This window comes from Calonectris borealis, chromosome 2 (genome assembly GCF_964195595.1).
Source record: "Calonectris borealis chromosome 2, bCalBor7.hap1.2, whole genome shotgun sequence".
NCBI classification, from domain to species: Eukaryota; Metazoa; Chordata; class Aves; order Procellariiformes; family Procellariidae; genus Calonectris; species Calonectris borealis.
Window position 1 is genome coordinate 122,409,883 of NC_134313.1, and position 23,758 is coordinate 122,433,640.

General features: G+C 47.4%; 2 protein-coding genes and 1 non-coding gene across 10 annotated transcripts in view; 2 read left to right on the plus strand and 1 right to left on the minus strand.

Annotated features, from left to right (window-relative positions):
- The window catches only part of LIMD1 (LIM domain containing 1), a 35,557-nt gene extending 18,819 nt beyond the window's left edge, over positions 1 to 16,738 (plus strand). Inside the window, exons 3-9 of one of the 5 annotated variants that reach the window (XR_012672590.1) lie at positions 4,680 to 4,747; positions 6,024 to 6,086; positions 7,517 to 7,647; positions 8,776 to 8,827; positions 9,508 to 9,576; positions 10,359 to 13,607; positions 16,223 to 16,738. Coding sequence is in view for 1 of the 5 variants with exons in the window: in XM_075143220.1 (XP_074999321.1) it covers positions 4,680 to 4,747; positions 6,024 to 6,086; positions 7,517 to 7,647; positions 8,776 to 8,827; positions 9,508 to 9,576; positions 10,359 to 10,496 (521 nt within the window). In the remaining 4 variants the exon portion in view is untranslated. Of the gene's footprint in view, positions 1 to 4,679; positions 4,748 to 6,023; positions 6,087 to 7,516; positions 7,648 to 8,775; positions 8,828 to 9,507; positions 9,577 to 10,358 lie in introns of all 5 variants that reach the window. The other 4 variants (XR_012672588.1, XR_012672589.1, XR_012672591.1 and 1 more) reach the window with 4 other exon arrangements.
- A 987-nt stretch (positions 16,739 to 17,725) lies between these two features.
- On the minus strand, positions 17,726 to 17,798 carry TRNAR-ACG (transfer RNA arginine (anticodon ACG)). The gene has a single exon. It is a non-coding gene; the product is annotated as a tRNA-Arg (tRNA).
- A 343-nt stretch (positions 17,799 to 18,141) lies between these two features.
- The window catches only part of SACM1L (SAC1 like phosphatidylinositide phosphatase), a 33,636-nt gene continuing 28,019 nt past the window's right edge, over positions 18,142 to 23,758 (plus strand). Inside the window, exons 1-2 of one of the 4 annotated variants that reach the window (XM_075143224.1) lie at positions 18,294 to 18,367; positions 19,870 to 19,906. Coding sequence is in view for 2 of the 4 variants with exons in the window: in XM_075143225.1 (XP_074999326.1) it covers positions 18,309 to 18,367 (59 nt within the window). In the remaining 2 variants the exon portion in view is untranslated. Of the gene's footprint in view, positions 18,368 to 19,869; positions 19,907 to 23,758 lie in introns of all 4 variants that reach the window. The other 3 variants (XM_075143225.1, XM_075143222.1, XM_075143223.1) reach the window with 3 other exon arrangements.

Consider the following 23,758-nt stretch of genomic DNA (forward strand, 5'->3'; position numbering starts at 1 on the left):
AACCTAGTCTGTGGCACACAGTAGGACACCATACTGCATGTCAGCAAAGCCAGTATCCATGGAGGGCTCCAAAATCGCGTGTTCTGGCCGGGCACCGGTGGGTCGTGTGCTGCTGATCTGTGGGCAGCAGGGAATTTTGTATGGTATGAGGGAGCTGAAGCCTCTGGGCTCTGTCTGCGCCCGCTGTGCTGCCTGCAGGGTGCGCATGGACCAGAGTAGGTTCTTTGATCCAAACCTTCTCGCAGTTTTACGTGGGGGAAGTGAAAACTGCAGCTTCAGCCAGAGCCACCCAGGACTGAGGAGGAGCTTGTTTCGATCCTTAGCAGCTAGACGGATGGTGTTTCCAGCCTGCTGTCCCGCTAGTCTGTCAGGAGGTTACATCCGCTGAATCTGGAAACTGAAATCCTTTTGTATTTAACCTACCATTAGTAATCACATGTCCAAATTTATCTTACAGCTGTGGCACTCTAAGGAAGACTGATTTTTGTAATGACAGAGGCCCAGGGCTGTCAGCATGGAAAGGACCCGGGAGCAGCTGCCAGTCTGCAGCGATTCTCGCCCATCTGCTGTGCAGATACCACAGGGAGCTCCATGGTGCTTAGATAAGTGATAAGTGAGGTCCACGCTGCCTCCCCAGCAATGCAGGGTCCTGGTCCTGCATCCCCATAGAGCCCTGGGATCTGGACGTGGCCCTGTACCATTACATGCATCGAGAGCAATCTCTTGTCTTTGAACATTGGTTTGTGACCCCATTGTCCTTTTAATATATAACAGAAAAGCAACTTCACAAGAGAAAGTTGGGTCCAGCTCCCCAGCAAGCAAATGATGCATCTCCCAGCATCCTCCCTGGGCCATTGCAAGTCCCTGCAACCCCCTCTCTGTATGAACTTCAAAAGGAGCGAGCTGTCATTTGAGAAAACGATGGACAAAAGCACCAGCATCCTGGGAGTGCAGCCTGGTGGTATGCCTATTATCAGCTGCTAAGCAAAGTGTGTTTATTTTAGCACAAAGGCACTAGTGACTAAGCTTGAAATATTCTGAAATTGGTGCTGAAATGACCTCGAGGTCATCCTGAAGGTCCCACAGCTAAACAGATTAGACAGATGTGTTAGGGATGAGCAGTACATAAAAGAATGAGGCTCAAACCTTCTGTCAGGAAGAGGATCACAAAATCTTGTAACAACAGGTGAAGGTGGTAGGGTTGAAATGCCGAAGCATTTTAACTGTCTGAATTTTTTCAGGTGAGAGATTAGCTAAATTCAGGGTGAAGTGAAAGTGAAATACAGTCAGAGGCAAGCAGCTTAAGACATGTAGTAGAGCAGTTGATCCTGAAAGCAGCAAGCCACGCATTAATATTCCTGGGTTTATCAAAGGATATCGTCTCTGTAGTCATCATGAGGCATATTTAAAGTAGGCAGTGATCAATATGTGATTCCTTATATGCCATTTAAGTTCTCAATCCTTCCTTTCAGTGAAATTGCGACAGCATCTCTGTGCTCAAGTGAAACCTCTTCCAGCCTCTGCAGGCACACAGTCAGAAGTATCGCTTTTGAGAGGGACTTGTTTAATTTAAGGCGCTGTCCTGTGGCAGGGAGCTCAGCACAGGGACAGAAGCCGCTGCTGCCCTGCTCTGCGCTGTGGGACAGTCCCAGCACGGTTTGTTTTACTGGTGTGGCCGCAGCCAGAACGTGCATTTCCCAGCTCCACTGAGACAGTCCCCAGCGCAGCCTGGGGAAGTAGCTTTTCCTGCATCTTGCTTTCCCATGTGTAGGAGGGGATGCTTCCTCATCTCAAAGGGGTGGTGGGAGGAGAAGTACATCCCGATGTGGGCAGGGAGAAGCTGAGAACAGCAGAGGAAGAAATTGGCTCTGTTTGCATGCACTGCTCCTGCAGCGGCTGCAGGGGTACCTAGTTACTTGCTTTTTTGGCAAATTTCCATTTACACTTCTGCCAGGGGCTTAAAGAGACTTGTGGAGAGGAGCTAAAAATAGTCAAAATGTCCACTTCTTCCCTAAAGAAAGTAATTAAATCATCCCCCCCATTTCCCTCAAAGTGCTCTTGGTGTCAGCACCTCTTCTTCATGGGCCCATGTAACGCCAACAGCCAAATTATAAATCCTTTATAAAGGGGCTTATCCCTCTGCTGAATGAGCTTGCAGCAGAAGCCTAGACACAGTGCACTGGCTGTGGCACCTTCTCTGAAGGTCTGTTGCCATCAATCTTGACCTGCTAATGTCACAGGGTTAAAAATATACTGGGTACAGAATGGCTGGTAAATGCTGGTTTTGTCACCATGGAAGAATGACGTGGTGGCAGCGATCCAAACCTCATCCCCTGTGCTGTGACGGCTGCTTCTCACGCACCGGCCATCATCCAAAGAAGTGTCTCCTCATTGCATGGCTCCACGCGTATGTTTTTCCTCACTGCTGCCAGCTTGTCTTTAAGGAGAGACATTGCATACAGGTGGAAAGTCGTTTGGGCACCTGCCCAAACTGTAGCCCACGCTACTGCGTAATTTAAAATCAAAGTTAAATGGTTTTTGTTTGTTTTTCGTTTTTAGGAGTGCCAAATCCCAATGCTGTATTTAAATCAGCAGGAGATTTTTGGGGGTACTTCTTGCTGCATTCGGCTTGTTGTTAACTCGCTTAGGACCACCGTTGACAAGGGTGCTGCAAATCCCAGGTATCCCCATGCCTCTCCTTTCCCTCCTCAGAAATTGGGACTCTGCAACTGCCGGCGAGCATGCCGGGCTTACCTGTGGACAGGCAGGCACGCAGGAGGGGTTATCATACAACCCCTGGGTTATGGACCGCAAAGCTAACGCATCCAAGATTGGATACTTTTTATTTTGGGCGCCGGGTCCTGTTCTGGTGTCAGCAACTTTGGCAAAGCATCAGAGTGGGTGAGAGACATGGGAGCATGATGCTTTCGGGTTTGTCAGGTTTTCTTCCGTGTCCCGTCCAACGTCCGCATTGATGCAAGGATGGGCTGGCTTCCAAGTAACACGGTTGTCCCCAGCGGGGATTAGAGGAGAACGGGGGGGATGACGAGCGTGTCGGGGCGGCATGCTTCTGGCTCCTACGCCACTCGGTAAACACGCGGCTGAACAACGCCTGCAGCTTAACCACGAAGCTGCTGCACGTGCAAACCGGGGCTTGTTCCTTGAGAAACACACTGCCATGTCCTCCACCCGCCTTGCTGGCTGAAACCTGGGCAGGGAACTAAGGGCTACTGGTGAAATGTTGGTCTGGCTGAATTCACTGGCAAAACTTTAGAGCTTCACTGGAGCATCTCCATTTTCCGAGGAGCAGTGTGAGTTATTTCCCAGCCTGAGAGTGCCCTCTGGCGTATGCAGGAGACGGTAAAGCTTTTAATTTATTGAAGTAGTTTTACTTGGCTTCCTCCTTTTCTTAATACTTTTCAGCCAGCATGGTTAATCGTTGAAAGCTGCCAGATAAGTGCATGCCATAAAGCACCCAGGGATGAGCTCCAGACCAGTCCTGTGTGTCGTCTGTGTTTATACACCTAGCAGCTGATGATCATTTTTTAATTATACATGCATATCAAGCAGGAGGCTTCTGGGCCCTGGTGTCTCGGTTCTGATTTCCTTCCAGCAATGCCTGGCCAGTCCCCGAAACCAGCCTGTGGCAGGTCCTGCTCTGGCTGTGCCCGGGCAGTGCTGCTCCCCCTGCCCCGGGCACTGCCTCCGGGCATGTGCTTGGGGCTCCTTGACCGAGCAGAGCAAGCAGAGCTGCTCCAGTGCTAGGCTGCGTTTCAAACCCCTGGCTGAATAGGGAAACCTGGCTGAAAAGAGGTAGGAGCAGCTTTTTATAAACAAACAAAACCTATCACTTTTCTCCGGGGGGAAGGCAGGGCATTTAGAAAGAAGTGGTGGCAGCGTGAGCGTGCGTTGCCATAGTTATGTGGAACTGAAAACAGACGGTGAATGTGAGGCATAAACACAAAAGCTGCAGTAAATACAAATCTTCCCCATGTGTGGAGTTCTTTCTTGGAAAAACTTTGTCATCTTATCTCTGTTAGGACATTCTGGTTTGAAAAAAATATTTTTTCTTTAATGCTTTCAAGTTTTTGTTGGCAGCTGCAACAATGAATACGCTGATAGGGAGCAGAGAGAAGCATGTTTGGTGCTCTGATGTTGCACTCTGCTGGAGGCAGACGGAGTGGTTGGGTATTGCAGTGGCTTATCTGGCAGCTGCTGGGTGAAGGCACCTTCTAGTGGAACAGCATGGGAGGTGACATTTTGAGGAACGATGTCAAGTATGGATCACTCTCTGCATGCCCTTTCTTCTCCTTGCTCCTCTCCTGGGGTGTTTTCCAGTGTGAGTCAGAGTACCCTCACTCGCTCTTGCCAGGTTATTTTGTGTTGTAATCTGCCAGGAGGTGGTCCAGGCGTGCAAAGCTACCTCCTCCTGCCCGGAGGTGGGACTGTTGTCTGGATCCAGCGATTGGCGTTCACCTGCAACCACCAGCGGAAGAGGAGATGGGGTTAGTCGCGCCGGAGGCTGGGAAGACCTCTGCTGGGGTTGGGTGCTCTTCTCCAGCTGTGTGGCGACCGTGCTTGGATGTCCTCGTTGTTCGCTTCTCAGCAGCCAGTTTTTGTTCACATTTTCTCTCCGCTCTCTGCTGACCTTTCTCTTCTTTCTTGTGTTTTTTCCTCAGGTCGAAAGCTGAGGGGAAAAGCCTTTTATTTTGTCAATGGCAAGGTGTTCTGTGAAGAAGATTTCCTGGTAAGCACACAGCTGACCCTTGTGCTGGCACATCTCAGCTTCTCTGGCAGACGTGCAGCCTTTCTGCCCGGCAGCTTTGCCCAGGTTTCACACGGCTCTAGTCCAACCTGGCCCTTCTGCTCCCCCTGTACCCAGGGCCAGCCCTAGCCATGGTGGCCGCCCACATGTGGTGCTGGAAGTAGCCGAGTGAAAGACCACGATTTTGCAGTGCAGAGCCTGTAGTTGAAGCCATAGCCTCTTGCGATGGCTCCTTCAAAGCGTATTTCTGTGACCACGCTGTGGAGACAGGAGTGAGATGAATGGCTACAGAAGAATCAATGAGTGAATTTCCCTTTCCAATGAACTGTTTTTGCTTGGGTGTCTTAATGGATATCTTTCTGTTGCCCTCAATGGATTTTGTGTGAACATACCTGAGCATGAAGCAATCCCATGGTCCTCTCCTGGGCTGGTGGAGGTAAAAAGCCATGTACCCCCCCGCCCTCAAGCCCTCATAGATTAAACCTTCATTGAGACTTGAAAAAGTCATATTTGCCTATTTATCGGGGAAGTCCGGTGATGTCTGTCAGAGAGAAGTGAGTTAATCTTTGCTGGCATCAGTATATTCTACACAGGCTGAAAATGGAAAGATTGGTTAAATGCATCTAAAATATTTCATTTTTCCAGTTTGCACTTCCACCATTCAGACAGGACTGAAACCTTAGACAGCTGATGTGTTATGCCTGAGGTGCATGTCGTGGACATGACAGGCAGTTCCTTACCGTTAGATATTAGCAATAGCAGCAAGAAAGGTGCTCCAGGCCAAACTTGAATGTTATGCTACCAGAGAGCTGGGACGATACCAGTGGTCTCGGAGAAGCTCCAGTAGACTATTCTTCCAAAGGAAGAATTTGGCTTTCTAATGTTGTGATATGAATTTGTGATAAACACAAGTAAGTTCCTGGCGTGTAGATTCACATGGTCAAATAAGAATGTAAGTCTTATTAGCAAATGCCTTATTTGCATATGCATTTATGGTATTTACTTACATACTTAATTAAAGTTAAATTTAGGACTTGAAAGTTATAGGAACTCATACTCCTTCTGAATGGTGGAAGTCTGATGTCTTTATAGAATATCCTCTGGGGACCCATCCACATATACTGAAAAAAGCACTGGAAAGTTTAGCTTGTGTAAGGAGTACAGAAAAAGGCCAAGCAAATAACGCTGCATAATATGCTGTTGTTTATGCTCGACTAGCCTTGTGAAATTTTAAGCCAATTCTTCTTTGTCCTTGCAGTATTCTGGTTTCCAGCAGTCAGCTGACAGGTGTTTCATTTGTGGTCATTTGATAATGGACATGGTAAGTGATAATTGCTTTAGGAGAAAAAATCCCACAGCTTTTTAGAATAATGCATCAAAAGCAAAATATATTAATATCCAGTACTGCCTGTTATCATCTGGTAGTCTGCCTAGTGTGAGATTGGTAGCAGAAAGAAAATCCATGTTGATTTTTGCGAGGAAGTGAAGCTGGCACCCTGCTGTATGCGATGCACAGACTTTGCTCTGCCTGTTTTCAGTGCAAATTGAAAATCAGAGCCTTCAGCTCTTTCATCCCCTTTTGGGCTTCCCTGGACAGCGTATTCATAATCCTCTCGATGCTTCCTGCTCAGAAGTGCCGTGGCTCTGCAGTGCTCCCTTGCTGTGGGGCATCAGTGCGGCTCTGCTTGAGCCCGTCTTTCCTGCAGTCAAGCCGTGGCTCCCCACGTACCTTCAGGCTGAAGCTGGTGTCTTCTTGCTGCTTGTGGTGGGTGGTGGAAGGTGTTGGGCTGATACCTTGGGGAGCAGGTTCAACCCAGAGTATGTGATCCAGACCTGAGTTCAGATCTGTCCGAGTCCTTGAAAACTGTTCAGTAGATGTGTGGACATCCTTCTGAAGCAGGCAGTTCTCATTAGCCTGCAGCAAGTACCATGCGTTCAAGATTTGCACGGAGTGGGTCACAGCTCGGGGGGTCAGCTGGCCTTTAGCCAGCACCGGGCAGCATTCGGTTGTGGGTGATTCAGAGGGAGACAAATTCATGGTCATGTAGCTGGTGAGCTATGTCTGAGGCAAAGAAATTAGGAATTTCGAGTGGTTAGTTCACAGCGTCCCAAGATTTTCTAATGCTTATTGTTAATTATCTTTGCCTGCTTATACTGGAAAGCATTAAAATTGGAAAAGCTATTTTATACTCAGAAGTGTAGTAATTGCTGCCCCAAAGCCAGCAGGTGAATTGCAGCTGTTGAGTTCAATACAGTTCCCATAGTCTGTGTTAATTAGAAAGCCAGGCTAGCGAGTACAAAGCTCTTGGATATCTAAGGCATTATGAAAACCTAGCAATAGTATTTGTTTCAGCCTCTCATGGAGAATATAAAGATGTATTTCCTTTTGTTGGCCTGGTATGTCTTGCCTTGTGATCCTGCTAAGTATTCTCCAACTGTTGGCTTCAGAAATTATTTTCTTTCCTTTGAATTCTGTCACTTCTATCCTTTGTAATGCTAAATACCTTGACTGAGACTCTAAATTGTTTTCTTACCCATGCTAATAATTAATTTCTCTGGAACCAGGTGATATATATTGATTCCAGCTGCCCTTTCCATCCCTGTTAACTCATTTTTCAGATGAGGTGCCTAAAAAAAACCACAGTCCTGCTGATGAATATGCAGCGTTGTCTGATGTAAAGCTGTGTGTTTGTTATTTTCACCTTTATTGGCTGTTCACATGCTTTTTTCCTGTCTCTTGGTTTGTTGCAGATCCTGCAGGCTCTAGGGAAATCATATCATCCAGGCTGCTTCCGATGCGTGGTCTGCAACGAGTGTCTGGATGGTGTGCCATTCACTGTAGACTCTGAAAACAAAATCTACTGTGTCAGAGATTACCACAAGTAAGGACAAAATGAACAGCGGAGATGCTCCAATCAACAAACCTCTAATTTAGCTTTTCAGCTAATTAGTAAGCATGGATTAGTAAAATAGGGACAGGATTAGAAGGTAGAAGTTTGAGAATGGGGCTAGACCCTGGAAATTCCTGATGTCTCTCCTCTTGCCCTGCCATCAGCTTTCTGTGTAACTCTGAGGAAGCCACTTAACCCCGGGGCTTCAGCTGCCCCTTCTGCAAAGCAGAGACAGTGAGAAATAGTGCTTGTGAAGTGTTCAGTGATGTAAGAAGTCAGTCCACTTTAAAGTAAGACTGTGAACGCCTGTTGAAATCAACATGAGTTGCTTTTTGAGCAGGTGCAGGCCTGAGCTTGACTTTTAAAGAATGCTTTTAGAAATCGAAGTGAAACTTTTATCCAGCTCTAAACTAAACAAGCGATAAATCCACTTAAAAAAAACACTTGTCATTTAGTAAAATAAAATGGCTGTGCTCTTAGCTGGTAGTTACGATATTAAAGCTGCATACATTTCGAGTGTCCATTTGGCTTGCTTTGCTCCTTGCTCCATTTTCTGAGCAGGCAGAGTATTAAGTGTTGCTCAGGCAGCCCCGGGAACTGTTCTGTGTTCTGGCAAGATTAGAGTTGCCTCCGTGTGCCATTGTTGTTCTGAAATGATGCACGTTTCCTTGCTATTTCATTGAATTATTTTCTCACCGTGTTACGTTGTGTTATAAGGTCTTAAGGAACCTGACGGTCCCATGGTGTTTTCTCTGAGGTTTCCTGCCCCGATGTAAGGCTGCCACTTCTTTTAATGTGTTTTTCTGGGGACGGTCCTGCTCAGTGTCTCCTCATTCTCTCTTCCCAATCTCTTAGTAGCAGCCAAGAATTCTACAGTGGGTTTGTTTTTCTTTCTGGCGCTAAATGTAAAATGCAAGATCTTTTTTTGCCTAACTGAGCAATGTGTGCCAAGCATTACTTACAATCAATTCTAAAATGAATTTATGATCTCGGGATGTAAAGCTTTCCTGTGGATAAGTTATTTACAGCTGCAGCTTTTTGTCTTATTGCCGAGAACATACAGGCCTCTCTTTTTACGTTGATCTATAACTTGCCTTCACTTTCTCATTGCTCTTCCAGAGTTTTAGCTCCAAAGTGTGCAGCGTGTGGGCTTCCCATTCTGCCCTCCGAGGTGAGAGCCTTTTGTTTCGTGTCCCCTCTGGGGAGAGAGCATCATGTCTCAGGCTTTGCTCTCTTTCACACTTGACCCTATGTCAAGATGAATGTCCTTGGGGATGGGGAGAGATGACCGCTTCCTCCAGCATGCAACCTTTTGACCTAGGCTCATACACTGCCCTTGAGAGGTGACCCTTCTTTTGCTCGATAATGAAGCTTATTTCTGCTGAGCCGGGCTGCTTTTTTCATCTCCTGCTGTTAGTTTTATGTTCGGGATACCTTTCTGTCATGTCAATAAATGCTGGTGGTGCTCGTGAATGACCTCGTGTGACCCCTCCGGGATGAACTCCTTTTAATACTTGGAGGAGATGAATCTTGGGCAAAACCAATTTAAAATGCTGAGAAATGTGATATATTGAAATTACCAAATCATTAATGCCTGATTTGGGATAGATGTGACTGTTAAACAGAGAGAATTAACATTTCTGATGTTACATTTTAGAGGATATCTGCAGTTGATGATGAAGCTTTACTGTAAAAATAACTGCAGTTGGCAGGATTTATTTGTGGTGTTCATCCAGCAGCTCAAATGCATTTTTTCAACATTCACATTGTTGCAGGAAGCAATCTACAGAGTGCATGTGTCTGATCCTGCTGTAATCCTTTGTAATTTCTCTTTTGCTTGAACGCTTACAGGGGTCTGATGAGACCATTCGGGTTGTGTCCATGGACAAGGATTACCACGTGGAATGTTATCACTGCGAGGTAGGTCAGCAGCTTTCTCAGGGTGTGGGCACTTAATAGTGATAACTACTATTATTTTTAAGATGGAAATAAATCTCCTCCCTTCCAATGGCAGTAGATGAGCGATTCAAACATTGCGTGGCGTGACCGTTTCTATCAGTGGCTGAGAAATTTCCAGTTTGAGGACAAAAGTCAGGTTGTTCAAAAATGCTAAGGTGATGACTGATCCTGTCTGGTGTGAGTTACCTTCACTCTCATGGGAAATGCATGTGTCATTGGGGCTGGAGAAAGGACAGGGCTGCACAAAAAAATCTCAAGAGATGCCGGCTCTTAAACACCGTTTGGTCTCCGTGCAGGGCTTCCCAGAGAGCCTTCATACTTCTGCTCTGTGAATTAAAATAAATAGATGTCTTCTCTCACTGTGCTCGTATGCAGTGGAAAGAGGCCCTGACTCAGCAGGCTGGTTTCGCATCGGTACAACTACAATTAACATAACGTGAAGAGGTGAATCCTACCTGGGAGTGTAAGGAGACACGAGCGCGTTTAAAATACATAGGGTTGCACCTCGCCATGAGATAAAGCTTATTCAATAAAACTGTGTAAGACAAACTTGTACAAGGCTGCCCCTCAAAATGCCTATGTCAGATGCTTTCCTTCTCATGGCAAATGTTGGCCTTACTAGGAAGGAGCTGTTGGCTGGGCGTCTTCCGTCCTTGTCACAAAATCACCCTCCTGGAAGCCAGACCGCTTGACGGTGGAAGGTGAACACACGCTCTAATAATTTGCATGGCCTCTCTTTGCAGGACTGTGGGATGGAACTGAACGACGAAGACGGGCATCGCTGTTACCCGCTAGATGAACATTTGCTTTGTCACTCCTGTCATCTGAAACACATAGAGAAGGGCACTACCCCAGCAGCTGTGTACCAGCACCACTACTAGCCAGCGTGGCCGACACGGGAAAGCCCGGAGAGAAGACCTGTTACGTGATCTCCCTCTCCCCACCCTCAGTTGATTTCCTGTGCATGTTTTTCGCCAGTCGGCAATGTTCCTGTAAAAGGATATGAGAGATTTTTGCTGGATTCCCAGAGTATGTATGCTTCTGAGTTCCAGCTGTATCAAACCATGTCTACTTGACCAAGAATGTGGCATGTTACCTAAACTGATCAGTTTACTTTTACGTGCCTTTTTCTGCTCTCTGGAGATTCTTCTTGGCTCATTTTGGAAGATTCTTCAGTGAAAGCACAACTTGCTGTCGTGCCTATGAACTCAGATCATGCCATGCACAATTAAAAAGCCAGAGGCTGGCTTGCCTGCCTGCCTGCCTGCCGGCTGGGAACATCCCATCAGTCTACTAAATGTTTCCTGACAAGCACATTTCTTCAGATTCCCTGAAGAACATCAACCTATTAATACCAGTTTTTAGACACTGTCTCTCTTTTTATTAATTCTTTAGGAAAAGAAAAGAAAGGGGTCTGTGCAAAATGGCACGCTCAGACCTTCCAGTTAATTCCCCGAACTCCGGTATCAAGTCTGGCTGTAAAAGCACCAACTCTCCAAGCACAAACCAGGCGTGCTGGCTGGCAGGTGGAGGCCGACATCCCATTCCAAACAGAACAAAAAACTGGAACAAGCTAGGCTAAGCTACCGCAGTGACTTGGGGCCCGGGCTTGCATGTCAGTGTGATATGTAGGGATCAGTCTGCTGTGTCAGAGTCTGAATAGCAGATTATATTTGGAAAGGAAAGGTCGGGATGCTGAAAGTGTGGACACTGGGGAAATCCAGCCTCGTTCTTGCTTGCAGAGCTTGCTTTGGAAAAAAGTTCTCCGTACACAGACACTTGCCTGAGATTTTCAGCTTGTCCCCACAGCTCAGCCCCCGCCTGGCCCCTCCTTTCCGTGGTGTTTACCCAGCACAAAGCTATTTCATAATGGTGCTTATTTAGAGCTCTGGGAACAAACTCGAGATTGTTATGAAGGTTTTGTTATACAGGGATTTGGAGCCCAGCTCCACAACCTGTACTCAAATGAGTATGTTGGTATAAACAGATTTGCTCCCATGAATAATAACAGCTTATCTGAGCAAGGGGTTAGTGAGTTTGGCCCTTGCTTTCTATTCTGCTGAGAAAGCAGAAAGGCAGGTTATTTCTCTTTTTGAACCCCCCTGCTTTATAGTCAAATTAATCTGCTCCCCCAGTATGTGTTACATGTAAGATAGATGTGCCTGCAGTGCATGTTCTGTGGGTACCAAAGCTGTGCAGCCCCTCGTGTACAGGTACAAAGTTTTTGTTTAAGAAAAAGCTTTTAATTTAAAGTCTCGGATGCAATCAGGGATCTTAGCTACCCTTTCCGACATACTGTGTGGAAAAATAGTTAAATCCTAATGTATCCGTGCTGAAGATGTAAATTCAGTTACGATGGATAGAGGACAGGATGATATTCTTGAAGATCTTTTTAGTGAGGAAACTACAACAAATTAGCTGAGCAGTGGCACTGGGACTCCCGACGTGAGCCTGCGCCAAGAACCCACTATGGTTCAACCAAACCTCTTCTCCCGTAGCATGAATGTAGCTAGATAGGTGCTTGAACTTCACACCGTGTCGTCAGACTGCCTCCTGTACCCATCTGGAGCAGCAGAGGTGCCGGCTGCAGCAAGCTGCCTGTCTCTGCCTGTGCTAATAAATACCACAGGCCTCCATTTTGCGTGGTGCAAGTTGCTGCGCTAAGTATTAAGCAGAGGCACAAGCATCTGCTGTAAAACAGATGAAGACCAGCGGCCTGTTAGCACCCTCCTACGCGTCTGTATCAGCTTGCCTCGGCTGAAGTGTGGACGTCTGAAACTGCCCGAGCCTCGGGAGCTTGGTGGTTTTGGAGCGGAGTTCCATCGGGCCGGCAGACCATCCAGACTTCTGCCCCATCCAGCTGTAAGTGCCTCCGCCTGTTGCTGCTGCTCTTCGGGATGGGGACGGCGGCATGTGGCTGGAGGTCGGTCCCGCGCTGGAAATCATCCAGAGCCCCAGCTTTCGTGGAGCTTGGCTCTGCGGTGCCGTTTCTCCTGGGGACACGCAAGCCCTCAGTGAGTGACCGAAAGCTCAAGGGGGGGGACTTTCCCACTGCAGTATACATGGCTCTGGGGCGCATATGATTTGGAGAGTTTTATCTGTGATTTTAGAGGAGGTAAAATTGACCCCAAATATGTGAGTTCCCTGGAGCCTTAAATTTGGCCTCCAAATGCTGGATAGCGAAGGGATGGGAACCGACACAAAATATAACTGGTGCTGTATCCAAGCAATAGGGTTTGGGCGCAACAAAGGGATGGGAACCGACACAAAATGTAACTGGTTCTGTATCCAGGCAATAGGGTTTGGGGGCAACAGAACATCCAGGGCAGATCCTGCGGTGCTCTCACCCCGGCGCGCCGTGTCAGCTTGTGTCCTGCAGCTTGTGTCCTGGGCACGGGAGGGTGTCTCAAGATGCGACTGTGATCTTAGGACTGCCTGAAGGGACTGAGGTGGGAAACAACGCCAGCTGAGTGTTCCTGGTAAATAATTCAAATAGTCCTGGGCAGGTGGTTCCCCTCTTTGAGCTTCCTTTGGCAGTGAAGGCAGTGAGATATCACAGTGGCTTTTGGGAAGTGAGCTGGATACAGCAGCCCGGATCTGTTGTTCTGTCTGTGAGAGACCAGCTGCGACATGGCTCATGCTTTTGCTAGCTCTTGATTTTTAGAGCAGCCCATCACGCACATTTTCTGGCCTCCGTTTTGGGAAGATCTGAAAACACTAGCGGGGCTGATATTTTCTTTTTAAGCTGCGGTTTAAACTACTGTTTCACTCTTGCAGCCTTCCCCACAACCCCAAAATAAGCAGGCAAGAAGGGGAGGGGGAGAAGGACGATTTTCCTTTGTGGAAAGCCTCGAGCAGCCCGTTTGTGGAGCCTCCTTTGCATCAACAGAAAGCTTGGCCTCTGCTCCCACACGGTGTCTTGTTACTCCTGTCAGCCATCCCGTATCTCTCAGCGCTGGGGAAATGAAGGCTGCCCTACTTTCAGTTTTGAGGTCCGGTATGAATTATTAAGTGCCAATGCTCTCCTTTCCTGTATTTATGAAGAGCTAGAAATGACAACGTGAAGCTATTGAAAATGGAGCGTGTGAGGTGGTGGTTTTGAAGCTAAAGTGTCTGCTGCATTGCCCTGCTCCTCTATGTGTGCTAACTTGCACCGCTTTTATCTTTGGGCGTTTGAATTCCTTTAAGCTCCTTATTATTCCTGCCTTTTCTCCTAGGCTGTGGGTGTCTGAGTCCGTGTTGATTGTCCCCAGCTTGTCCCCAGCTCTGCAGCTGCCTGATGGTGGGTCTGGTGGGGAGGCAGGAGCATCCTGCACAGGGGAGGCTTCTCCTCCTCCTAACCCCCTGCCAGGCATCTGTGGAGCTGCAAGCCCTCACTGCCTGCCTTCAGGCAGCTCCCCCAAAGGGAAAAACGGGCAGGCAGGTAGCTCTGGAGCTGGGGGTGCGAGGCTTTGCGTGCTCTGCAGAAGAATTTCGGGAAACATGTTGAATTGTGCCTGTCACCTGGCTGATACGCAATGGGTTTTGCTGTTCACGTGAACCTTGTTGTCTTTTTATTTATTAAGATGCTGAAACGTGCTATGAAAAGTTAGTCTTAATTCCTCCCCCAGCATGCTCTTCTGACTGGTTTTAAGGTAAGGGATCCTTGGAAGTCCCATTGTGCTGGTAATGTGTGACTCACATGCAAATAGTTATTCAAGTGAATTCCCTGAAACTTGCTTTCAGGAGCCAGAGCTTAATAGATTTTTTCATTCAGACCATGCTGTTAAATTTCTACTGTTTAGAATACAGAAACTCATTTAAATAGGAATTTTTGCATAAAAGCCAGGGGAAAAGCCCCCGCTATAGAAGAAGCAGACATTTTTGTGTAATTTAAAGTTTAAGAAACACCTGTGATCAAAGTGATTTGGGAAACTGCCCTGATGTTAAAAGCAGGGAACAGCATTTTCAAACACCCTGGTGAAGAGTGTTTGATGAGGTCTGTGCTCTTCAGTTTCTGAGTTTCATTTGGGGGCTTTCAAAATGTTTTCCCAGTCTTTCAGGGTTTAAATGATTTTTTTGTAGATCTTTTTACTACAAAGTGAATAGCTCCTTGGTTTGGAAATGGTGGAGTCTCATTAGCATCAGGTGTGCTATGGCAGATGTGAAAGGGGGAAGGAGCAGGTACGGGTCTGGCTGGCTGTTCAAAAGGAAGGAGTATCTTTGGCTGCCGAGAGAGGAACGTAAATATCTTCCTGTGCTTTCTCCTTGTGCTGATTTATAGCACTGGGCAAATATTTGGCATCCCTGAATTTCAGTGTTCAGGTCTGTTTGTAAGCACTGCTGCGACCTCCTCCTCTCCCTCCCGTGAGTTCATAACCCCGGGGAGGATCACAGGCATACTCTTCCTCATGAGTTTAGTCCCGATTCTGCACTTTGGTATTTCCCTGGAAATTTTACTGCTTCATTATTTAAGCAACAGCAAAAACGGGTCCTTGCTTGAAGGAAAATGGACACACGCTCCCCATCCTTACTTGAACACTTGGACCTGATCCTCCAAATTACCTGAATATCAGCCTGCTGCTGGTCGATGCAGTGGCAGCTTTGGACTCCGCTGCTGTTGCTAAGAAAGTCACATGAAGGGCTCCGTCTGTGTTAAACTTGAAGTGCACGGGAAGGCAGTCCCACTGAAACCAGTAAGGCTGCGCACGTACATGAAAATCAATGTGTGTGCATAGGTCAGTTTTGGATCAAGGGCAGAGTGATTTTATTACAGACAAGACATACCTGGGGATGAATCTGCAGCAGGGTAAAAGTTGCCTTGAAAAGATCGCTGAAGTGGACTGCCAACTTTTTTGTTCAATAAACAAAAATATGTACTGAAGTAGTGGGGGTGCGTGGAGAAAGGAGGATGTGAGTTAAAAAATACAGTAGCGGTAGGGAAAAGAGGGCAGGCGATTACAAAGAGCAGGGCAGAAGGTGGCACAAAGGGAATTTGCTTTTGTTTGTCATATTCCTGGACATTTATTAGAGGGGGTTTTGAGGGGAAGCACACCTTCGTATGCTGGTCTGGGCCATGCTTCGCCCATGTCAGCCTTGGCTGCATGCTCTGCGTCCACTTTTGGGGTCATGTGCGCTGTCATGTCTGTGCACGTGGACATGCAGCACATGCTGCCTGCGAGAGACCTGCCTTCCACACCTCTGTGCCCATGCCAAGGGTTTGTACATGCATTTTGAGCAACCTTCTGTGCATGAATGTAAGGACAAGTTGACCCGGGCTTATTGCTGGAGAAACATCTCTGGAGTCAGTACCTGTGGGCAGGGAAGGGCTGCAGATACACATCCCTTTTCCCCGATCCTCTGAGGCCGAGCGCCTGCGTCACTGGGAGAAGCTGGGGTGGGGTTTGCCTCTCTCGTCGTGCTGCATTTGTGTGTTCATTTTTCTTTTCTGTTTCTGTGTCCTGCCGCTTGCTGGCTGCAGTGGCACTAGGTGTACTTAGCAGAGCCGATCGGGCAGACATCTTCCTGCCGTGAGCCCAGACAGAGCCCAGGGCTGCTCACCCATCCTAAGGAGAAGCACAATTAAGCTTTTCTGAGCAATAAAAATCCTCACCCTGCTTTCTTCCAGGGCAGCCAGAAGCTCACGTGGCAATATGCATCGGTAGCCCGCTAAGACAAGATGAGAGGTGGGAAGAAGCTGTCCCCACGTGAAAACACGTGGCGTAGAGCCCCTGAAGGCAGACGACAGGGATGCTCCGCGGCCCCAGTGGGGGGATGACGGGGCTGCAGTTCCCAGCCCTGCTGGCACCGACCCTCGTCCCCGCGCAGCAGGTCTGCGGTGCACGGCCAGACGGGGACCCGGGTGCACACACGCAGGCTGCGGCTTTCTGTACCTAAAAAGCAAAGCCAGGGCCTGGCTAACGATACTGAACGGTACTAATTATTTTGTTATGTTTCCTTCAAAGCTCAACTCCGGGAGAGAGTATTTTAGGATTTGCGCTGGTGTAACTCACCTTAGCCACCTGTGAACACAGCCCTCTTTTCTTCTGTGCTGTTAAATATTTATAAAGAATGAAGGCTGGCAGCGGGGGCAAAGCCGCGGGCCTGTTGTGATTTCAGTGATTAAAGACAATACTGTAAAGCAGTGCTCAGCGTCAAGTCTTTCCTAAAATTACAATGATTGTCATCGCCCAGAGTCCATGGGGAGGGAGTTACGCTGTGGAATGATGGTTTCCCAACTTCTGCCTTCCTCTTCTCCCCCTGCCTCAGTAGCTGAAGCAGGGACTGGCAGGGGGAAGCCTTCTTAGTGGGGTTCACTGGGCATTTCCAGTCCTTTGCAGGCGGCTGGGATTTGCTGCAGCCCCCTCTGAGGCCGTCCTGCTCCAGCGTCCCTCAGGGAGATCCTGATCCCGGGGTGAGGAGCTGAGGAGGGATGTGCTATGGGTGGGAGCAGGCTCCGGTCCCAGCACGGGGATCTCCTTTGGGGGAGGGTTTTGGGGAGACTTCCCGTGGTTCTGGGAGGCAGGCGGCCACGTGGTGCCCCCGTAGGCTTCGCTGCAATCAGCGACCATGACGCCTCATGTCTGAAGATGGGATGCTTAAGTACTGCTGGCTGAGCAGCACCACGGCAGCACGGAGCTACCAGCTAAAATGGAGCTAATAAATAGGATTACCTGTAATTATACTTTGGGGTTCCCCCTCCTTGAGGCGAGAAGCTGCCCAAAACCGGGGGGTGATACTCAGAGGGCTGGATCCAGTGGGAAATTGACAAGGAGGTGTCCCTGGCCTCCTCTGTGCCGATGCCCCGGACCTGGGCTCCCCACCATAGCACAGGTGGGGGTGCCCAGGTAGGCACCGGCCTCCCCTGCAGCAGTCGTCCCCAAAGTGGTGCCTGTGGTGGGGGGCTGCCACGGGTCACAAGCCCCTGCAATACCACCCAACCCGGGGGTGCTTTGGAGGCCCCTGCATCCGGTGGACCCCCACGTTGGGGGCATGAGGGGGGCCGGGGTGGGTCCGTGCAAGAGCGGGGGCGCTGCCCAGGCGCGGGGGGATGCAGGCAGCACCCTCGGGGTGGAGAGCAGGAGGGGAAAAGGCGGGGGGGGGTGGCACAGACGGGAAAAAAATGAGCAGCCGAGCCAGCCAGGAGTCGAACCTAGAATCTTCTGATCCGTAGTCAGACGCGTTATCCATTGCGCCACTGGCCCTGCTCATGATGACTTTTCTGCCCGCACGCACTTCACCACAGATCTCGCGCGGGGGCGGGGCCGCCGCTGGGAGAGCAGCCAATCCAACGCAACCTCCTCACCGACACCCCTCCCAGCGGTTCCCCTGGGGCGTGGCTTATCGCCCCACCCGGGCGCTGGCCAATCCCCACCGGCTTCGTTTGAACTCCCCCGCCCCTCCCGCCCCCGCTTGCGCGTCACCGTTTCGCGGTGCCCTGGTGGCCTCCGGCGCGCCGGGGCGGGGTCAGAGCGCCGTGGCTCAGCCAATCGCGGGGCCGGCGAGTCAGCCCAGGCCCTCCCCCTTCCTCCATAGGTGGTGCCCCGCCCTGTAGCGCTCGTTAACGTGCCCGAGTAGGTTTGTCCTGTGCGGGGTTCCGTCCCTCAAGGCTGGGGGACGCGTCAGTCTGGAAGGGAGGGAGCGGCCGGGTCGGAGGGGGCGACAGCGACGCGGAGCGGAGCCGGCGGCGGCCGGAGACAGCCGGAGGGGGACGAATGGCGGCGGCAGCAGCGGCAGGAACGACGGCAGCGGCGGCCTACGCCAGCCTGAAGCTGTGAGTGACCCGCCGGAGGGGGGGACGCGGCTCTGTCACCTGCCGCTACCGGCCCTGCCGGAGGGGAGGGGAGGGGCCGGCCGTTGGGGCAACGGCCGCCAGTCCTGTCCCCTCCCCCCGCCCGTCTCGCGCTCCCTTCACGGACCCGCGCGGGGTCCCGCAGCGCTCCGGGAGGCCCTGCGGCTGGCGGCGACTGGCTGCCGCTCTCGGCCGTCGTCCCCCTTCTCGGGGGCCGCCGCCGGGCTGTGCCGCGCTCGCCGCCTCTCCCTCGCTTCCTGGGTCAGCGCGAAGGGCTTGGCCCGAGGCAGCGGCTGCGTGCGGCAGCCCAGGGCGGGAGGGAGGAGGACTTTGGATCCGATCCCCTTTCGGCGTCCATCTGATAGCGCAGCTGTGGGTTGAAACGCTGCTGGCGGTTCGCGTGTCTGTCTCGTTTCCCTCCTGCATATACAGGAGGGCTAATGAGTGCGGGTCTCCTCCGGCGCCCGCCTCAGCGCGGTAGGCGAGTTGCGCTGCTGAGAGAGGGAGCTCTGCCGGGGGAACGCTGGAGTAACCGCTGGTCTGTAAAGAGGAGGTGGTGCACGGAGCGGGGGAACCAGAAAGCTCTCTTCTGCTGTCTTTATAGGCGGCTTTTGTAGAAACTCGAGTAGTGATGCTAACGCAAAGCTCTGTATATGCAGTGTTACTTGCCAGCAGAAGGTTCATGAAGTGTACTTGCCCATCAGTCCTTCGTGGCACAAGTGTTTTGGTTTTGATGCCAGTTGATGATTTTGAACTCTTGGGACTCTCCTGTGTAGTGCCTACTGTGACTTTTCAAATAAATTCTTCTAACCTCCTGGTGTAATTTTTTCATTAAAACGAAGGTTTTGGGGGAGAAAGTAACCCTTTGAACTTGCATATGCCAGATGTTTGCTTGCTGCCTTTATACAGCAAAAGAAGTTGCATAACCAAAGCAATACAAAGTTAAAACTGAAGAGGAGTTTCCATTATAAGCCCTCACACTGGCCAGTTGAAATTCCTGAAAAAATTACTCTGAGCATGAGACTCTTCATGGCTCTCTGAAGCCAACACTGAAATGTCCTTGTGTGTCCTAAAGGCGTTTCCAGGCTTTTGACCTCTAAATATTAGCTTGAAACTCTATAATTGAGTTACTGATGCCATTTTCAGGCAGCGGTATCTGAAAGTGATTTTTAAGCCTGATTTAACTGTACTTAATGCTCTGTTAAATTTCATTTGACAGTCATCTTTTGGATTCAGAGCAAACATACTTAGATCTTTCTTAGAGATCTGTATAAACAGTTTGTCATAATGCTGTTATGTGTTTAAAAATCACTGAGTTTCTTTCCTTATTTTGATTAGGTAGCTGTGTGAGGGTACACAGATACTGGAATTGACTATTACTGAACAGTAAGATCACCACTAATGGTTGAAAGACTTGCTTATTTGGCAGAAGGCTCTTTTTTTTTTTTCTCTTGTCACCTAAACGATATTTGTCTTTCTTTAAGCTGAACTTGTGATCTTTTTGCCTGCAGAGGAGAAAAGGTGAGTTGTATGAGTAGCAGTTATGTGGCTTGTAGTACACAGTCTAACTGAGAATTTTTTTTGTGTAAAATCACTTTTGTGAATACAGGCTAGTAAAGAATTCTCTCATTTAAAAGTTTAATCTTAACTAAAAGTAAGTTTTGATCTTTTTAGAGCAAGGCTGTGTCAAATGTAGTTTAAGATGAATTTTTTCATAAACTTGAAAACCAAATTGTTTTCTGTTCTGAAAAACAGGCTTTTTTCCCCTGTTATTATACCAAGTTGTGGTAATGTCTGCAGACTTTCTACCAAGCATTTTAAGATATAGGGCCATAACTTGGGTGATGAGTCAAACTTACTAGATTGGCAAGGTCAAAAGAGAATGTTTTTCTGAGAAATTTAGGCTAGACTTCAGTTTGGGGATTTAGTGACAACAGTTGTGGTTTTGTTTTTGTTGTGTGTGGTTATTAGTTTTTTGTGTGGGTTTGTTTGTTTGTTTTAAACTGACCTCTCATTCTCACTATGAAAAGGTCAGATTTTGCAGTTGCACCTCTTCTGGGTAGTCCGGTGGCCCTGTGTGGAGCTTCCCTGATTGTAGTGCTCTGCGGGGTCCCATGCTGTACATCCAATCGCAGGTTCTAGCTCTGAAAGCAAACCTCTTGTGTTTCTCATGTTATCATAAGTAGTGATTCAAACCCTTTGTGCCTTGACCTGTGTCTTCAGTCAAGTTCAGGTGCTACCAGTAAAAATGCTGATGTCTAGTGTCTGTGCTACCGTTGGAACTATTAGAGTTACACCAACAGTTATTGGGGAAAATTATTAACGTGAAAACTGCTATCCATAGTTGTGTCATCTGTGTCATTGCTGTACTTATTTAACTTCCTCTTGTTGCCTCAGGAATAAATTGTAAAATTCAAACAGCTATTGCAGGTAGTAAGCTAGTGGATGGTAGTGAAGCTACCAGTCCAATTAATCAACAAAAACTGATTGGTAAAGCTGCCTGCGGAATAGAGATAATCTTGGCTGTTGTTTCAGCTCACTTAAAATCTCTTTTTTTTCTTTGTGCTTGGGTGAAGACTTATCTTGCTGATAGCCTTCTCAGTATCCTGTGGGTCTCTGACACTAGCTGTGTTTTAAATTTAACTCCTCCTGCCCACAGTTATGCCTACATGCTTTGTGAATGTACTGGTCAGTCATTAGTAGCGACTGCATTTGAACACAGTGCCTGCCACCTGTCTGTTTGCGGAGAGGTGCAAAAGTGCATCTTATCTTTGCAGTTTTTTTTTGCTTGTTTTCTAAACTGAGTTTCCAGAGTTTGGATAATACTTCTAGAAAGAACAGCCACACATTTATTTTTTTTTTTTGCTTAATCTAAGTGGCTGTCATGGTGAAGCTCAGGGATGTTGGTTGAGGAGGGCATTAACTTATGCAGTAAATTACTTGTCATAAGTGAAACAACTGGAAATAGTTATTATGAAGCTATGCCTTTAATATATACCTTTTTTTTTTAAATGGTGTTTCCATTAGTGGTTTTTTAATCCTGGGATTATACTCCCTTTCTCCTCCCTGCAACAACTACTGCTCCATGGGAGATGTTCCACTTCCTTGAGCTGTTTCTGCTCGAGGAGTAATATTTATTGTAGACGTATAATTAGCACACCTGCTCACCTAGAAAATCTGGAATCTCTGGAGTGTTGAAACCATCAGCGTGTTAGCACTGTTACTTAACACGCTGTTGGGACTCTGTGTGCGTATACTAATGTCTTTCCTATATCTAACTGCAGACCGCTTTGGTATCTTGAGTACAGCAAATGCATTGCTGCGCAGCACAGGATGTGCTTTTTGCTTGCTTTATTGCAGTATTCAGAGGCTGACATCAAAGAGTTTCCTGCATTAGGGCAATGTTAAGCATTTATGGTGAAATAATCAATTACTGAAGTAAGGGTTTGGCTGTTGAGGCCTAGAAGGCTTAAGTGATATTGAGTGAAGTACTATCTTTAGTTGCCATTAGAGCATGATGGGTCCTCTTTCATGCTGTATCTGAACACAGAAATATTCTTGTCTGTAAGATCTGCCTAATTAAAATGTGGGATGCAACTCTGCATCATCTTCGTGATGTACAATACTGCTTTATAATATAACTAATGAAGTGAAACTTCACAACAAATACACAAACTAAAAAAGACTATCTCACTTAACTGTAAATTAAGCTGACTTTATACATGGTATAAGCAAGCAATGTTTTTGTCTTTTTTCCTATGTTTCTATGTTGGGAATCAACACTTTCTTTTGTAAGGCAGCTTTTTGCCTTGGATTATTAAATGGGACAACTCTTGTTTTGATTAATGGCTTAAAAAGAGAAGGCAATGTCTTTAAAAAGAGATCCATGAAAGCGGTCAGTTAAAACAACAGAAGATGGTTTTTCTTAGAAGATTCTAAGATGCAGCTCAAGGGTTTTGAGGTAGAATGACTTCCTCTGTTAATTTCTCGTGAAGCACAGGAATACAGTAAACCTGAATTGAATGCAGAAGAATAGAGAATCTTTTGTAATATAAATAACTAACAAGAAAAAACACAAAACTCTGAAACTTCCTGCTTTAAGGTAATTTCAAAGTATCTGTGCTTTTGTAGGAGCTTTCAGAAATTTTTGGAGGAAAACCACTCTTGACATAACACCAGCCTTGTTCAGACACTCACTATAAATGTGGAAAACATCTTTTATTCAAAGCATGACTACAGAAATGAGAGATACTGAGTTAACTTGCATTCAGATTCTAACTGGTCATAGGTGCTCTTGTCCTTTTTTCTTCTTCTCAGACCCATGTGAAAGTCTCTCGTCTGGGCATTAAAAATGCCTCTTGCATCTAAAAACTTATGCTGCAACATAGTACTTAGCTCAGTTTTGGAGAGTGTGGGGACTAACTTCAATAAAGCCATTTAGTTTTCTGTTGTTTTATACATTACTAGACATACTCACTTATGTCAGTGATCAGAATGATTTCACAGCAGTGGTTCTGCCTGAACTGAAGAAACTAGAAAATCAAAAGGCTTAATTTTTAGTGAGAGTTTTACTGAATTTTCTTTTTGCTTCTTAAAGGTAAGATAGTTGAAAGCACTTTCTAATTGTAGCCTCTGTGCACCCTTTTTGCATAGGTTTTCCTTTTGGCTGTTTCTTCAGCAACATGAGCTGAAATAACAAAAAAGTGCCTTTTATTTAAAAACAAACAAACAACAACAAAAAAACCCAAACAATCAAAACCCACCCCCAAATAAAAACCACAACCAAACTCAACCTAAGGCCTGATGTGTAACTGTGCTGTGTTTTCCTTCTAGGTCATCTTTAAATCACTTGCAGATACTTTTTTCTCAACTTTGAATTGTAGGGATGAAATCTACTGGATGAGTTGCTTTGTCTCTTGGCAGCAATCCATACAGTTTCAGTTGGAGAAGATTTTCAAAATGAGATCCAAGTCACCTTCAGTAATACTTGAATTTGGTGGTTGCAGTGTTTCAATATCTTTCCTTTTCTTGAGTACCATGAGTTATGCTATCAATGTCAACTATTTCCATTTAACACTCCCTTTGTTCTTTAGCAACACTGAGAAGTAGTCCATGATAATGTTGGTCAGGTTTTTAAAAAAAAAAGTAAATGAGAGGAACTCAGATTTTGTGAAGATTTCATGTGCTGTAGTGGAAGCAAGACATTGCTGTTAAGAGTTCTTGACATTTTGGATGGTTGTAGACAACAGTGACAACGTAGCCAAGGAGAAGGCAGGCTCCAGTGTCAAATACGAAGGTTATACAAAAGTAGAATATAGCCTGGTGTATGAAAACTAGTTTTAAAAGTAACTACAGAGATTATGGGCTTCTAGA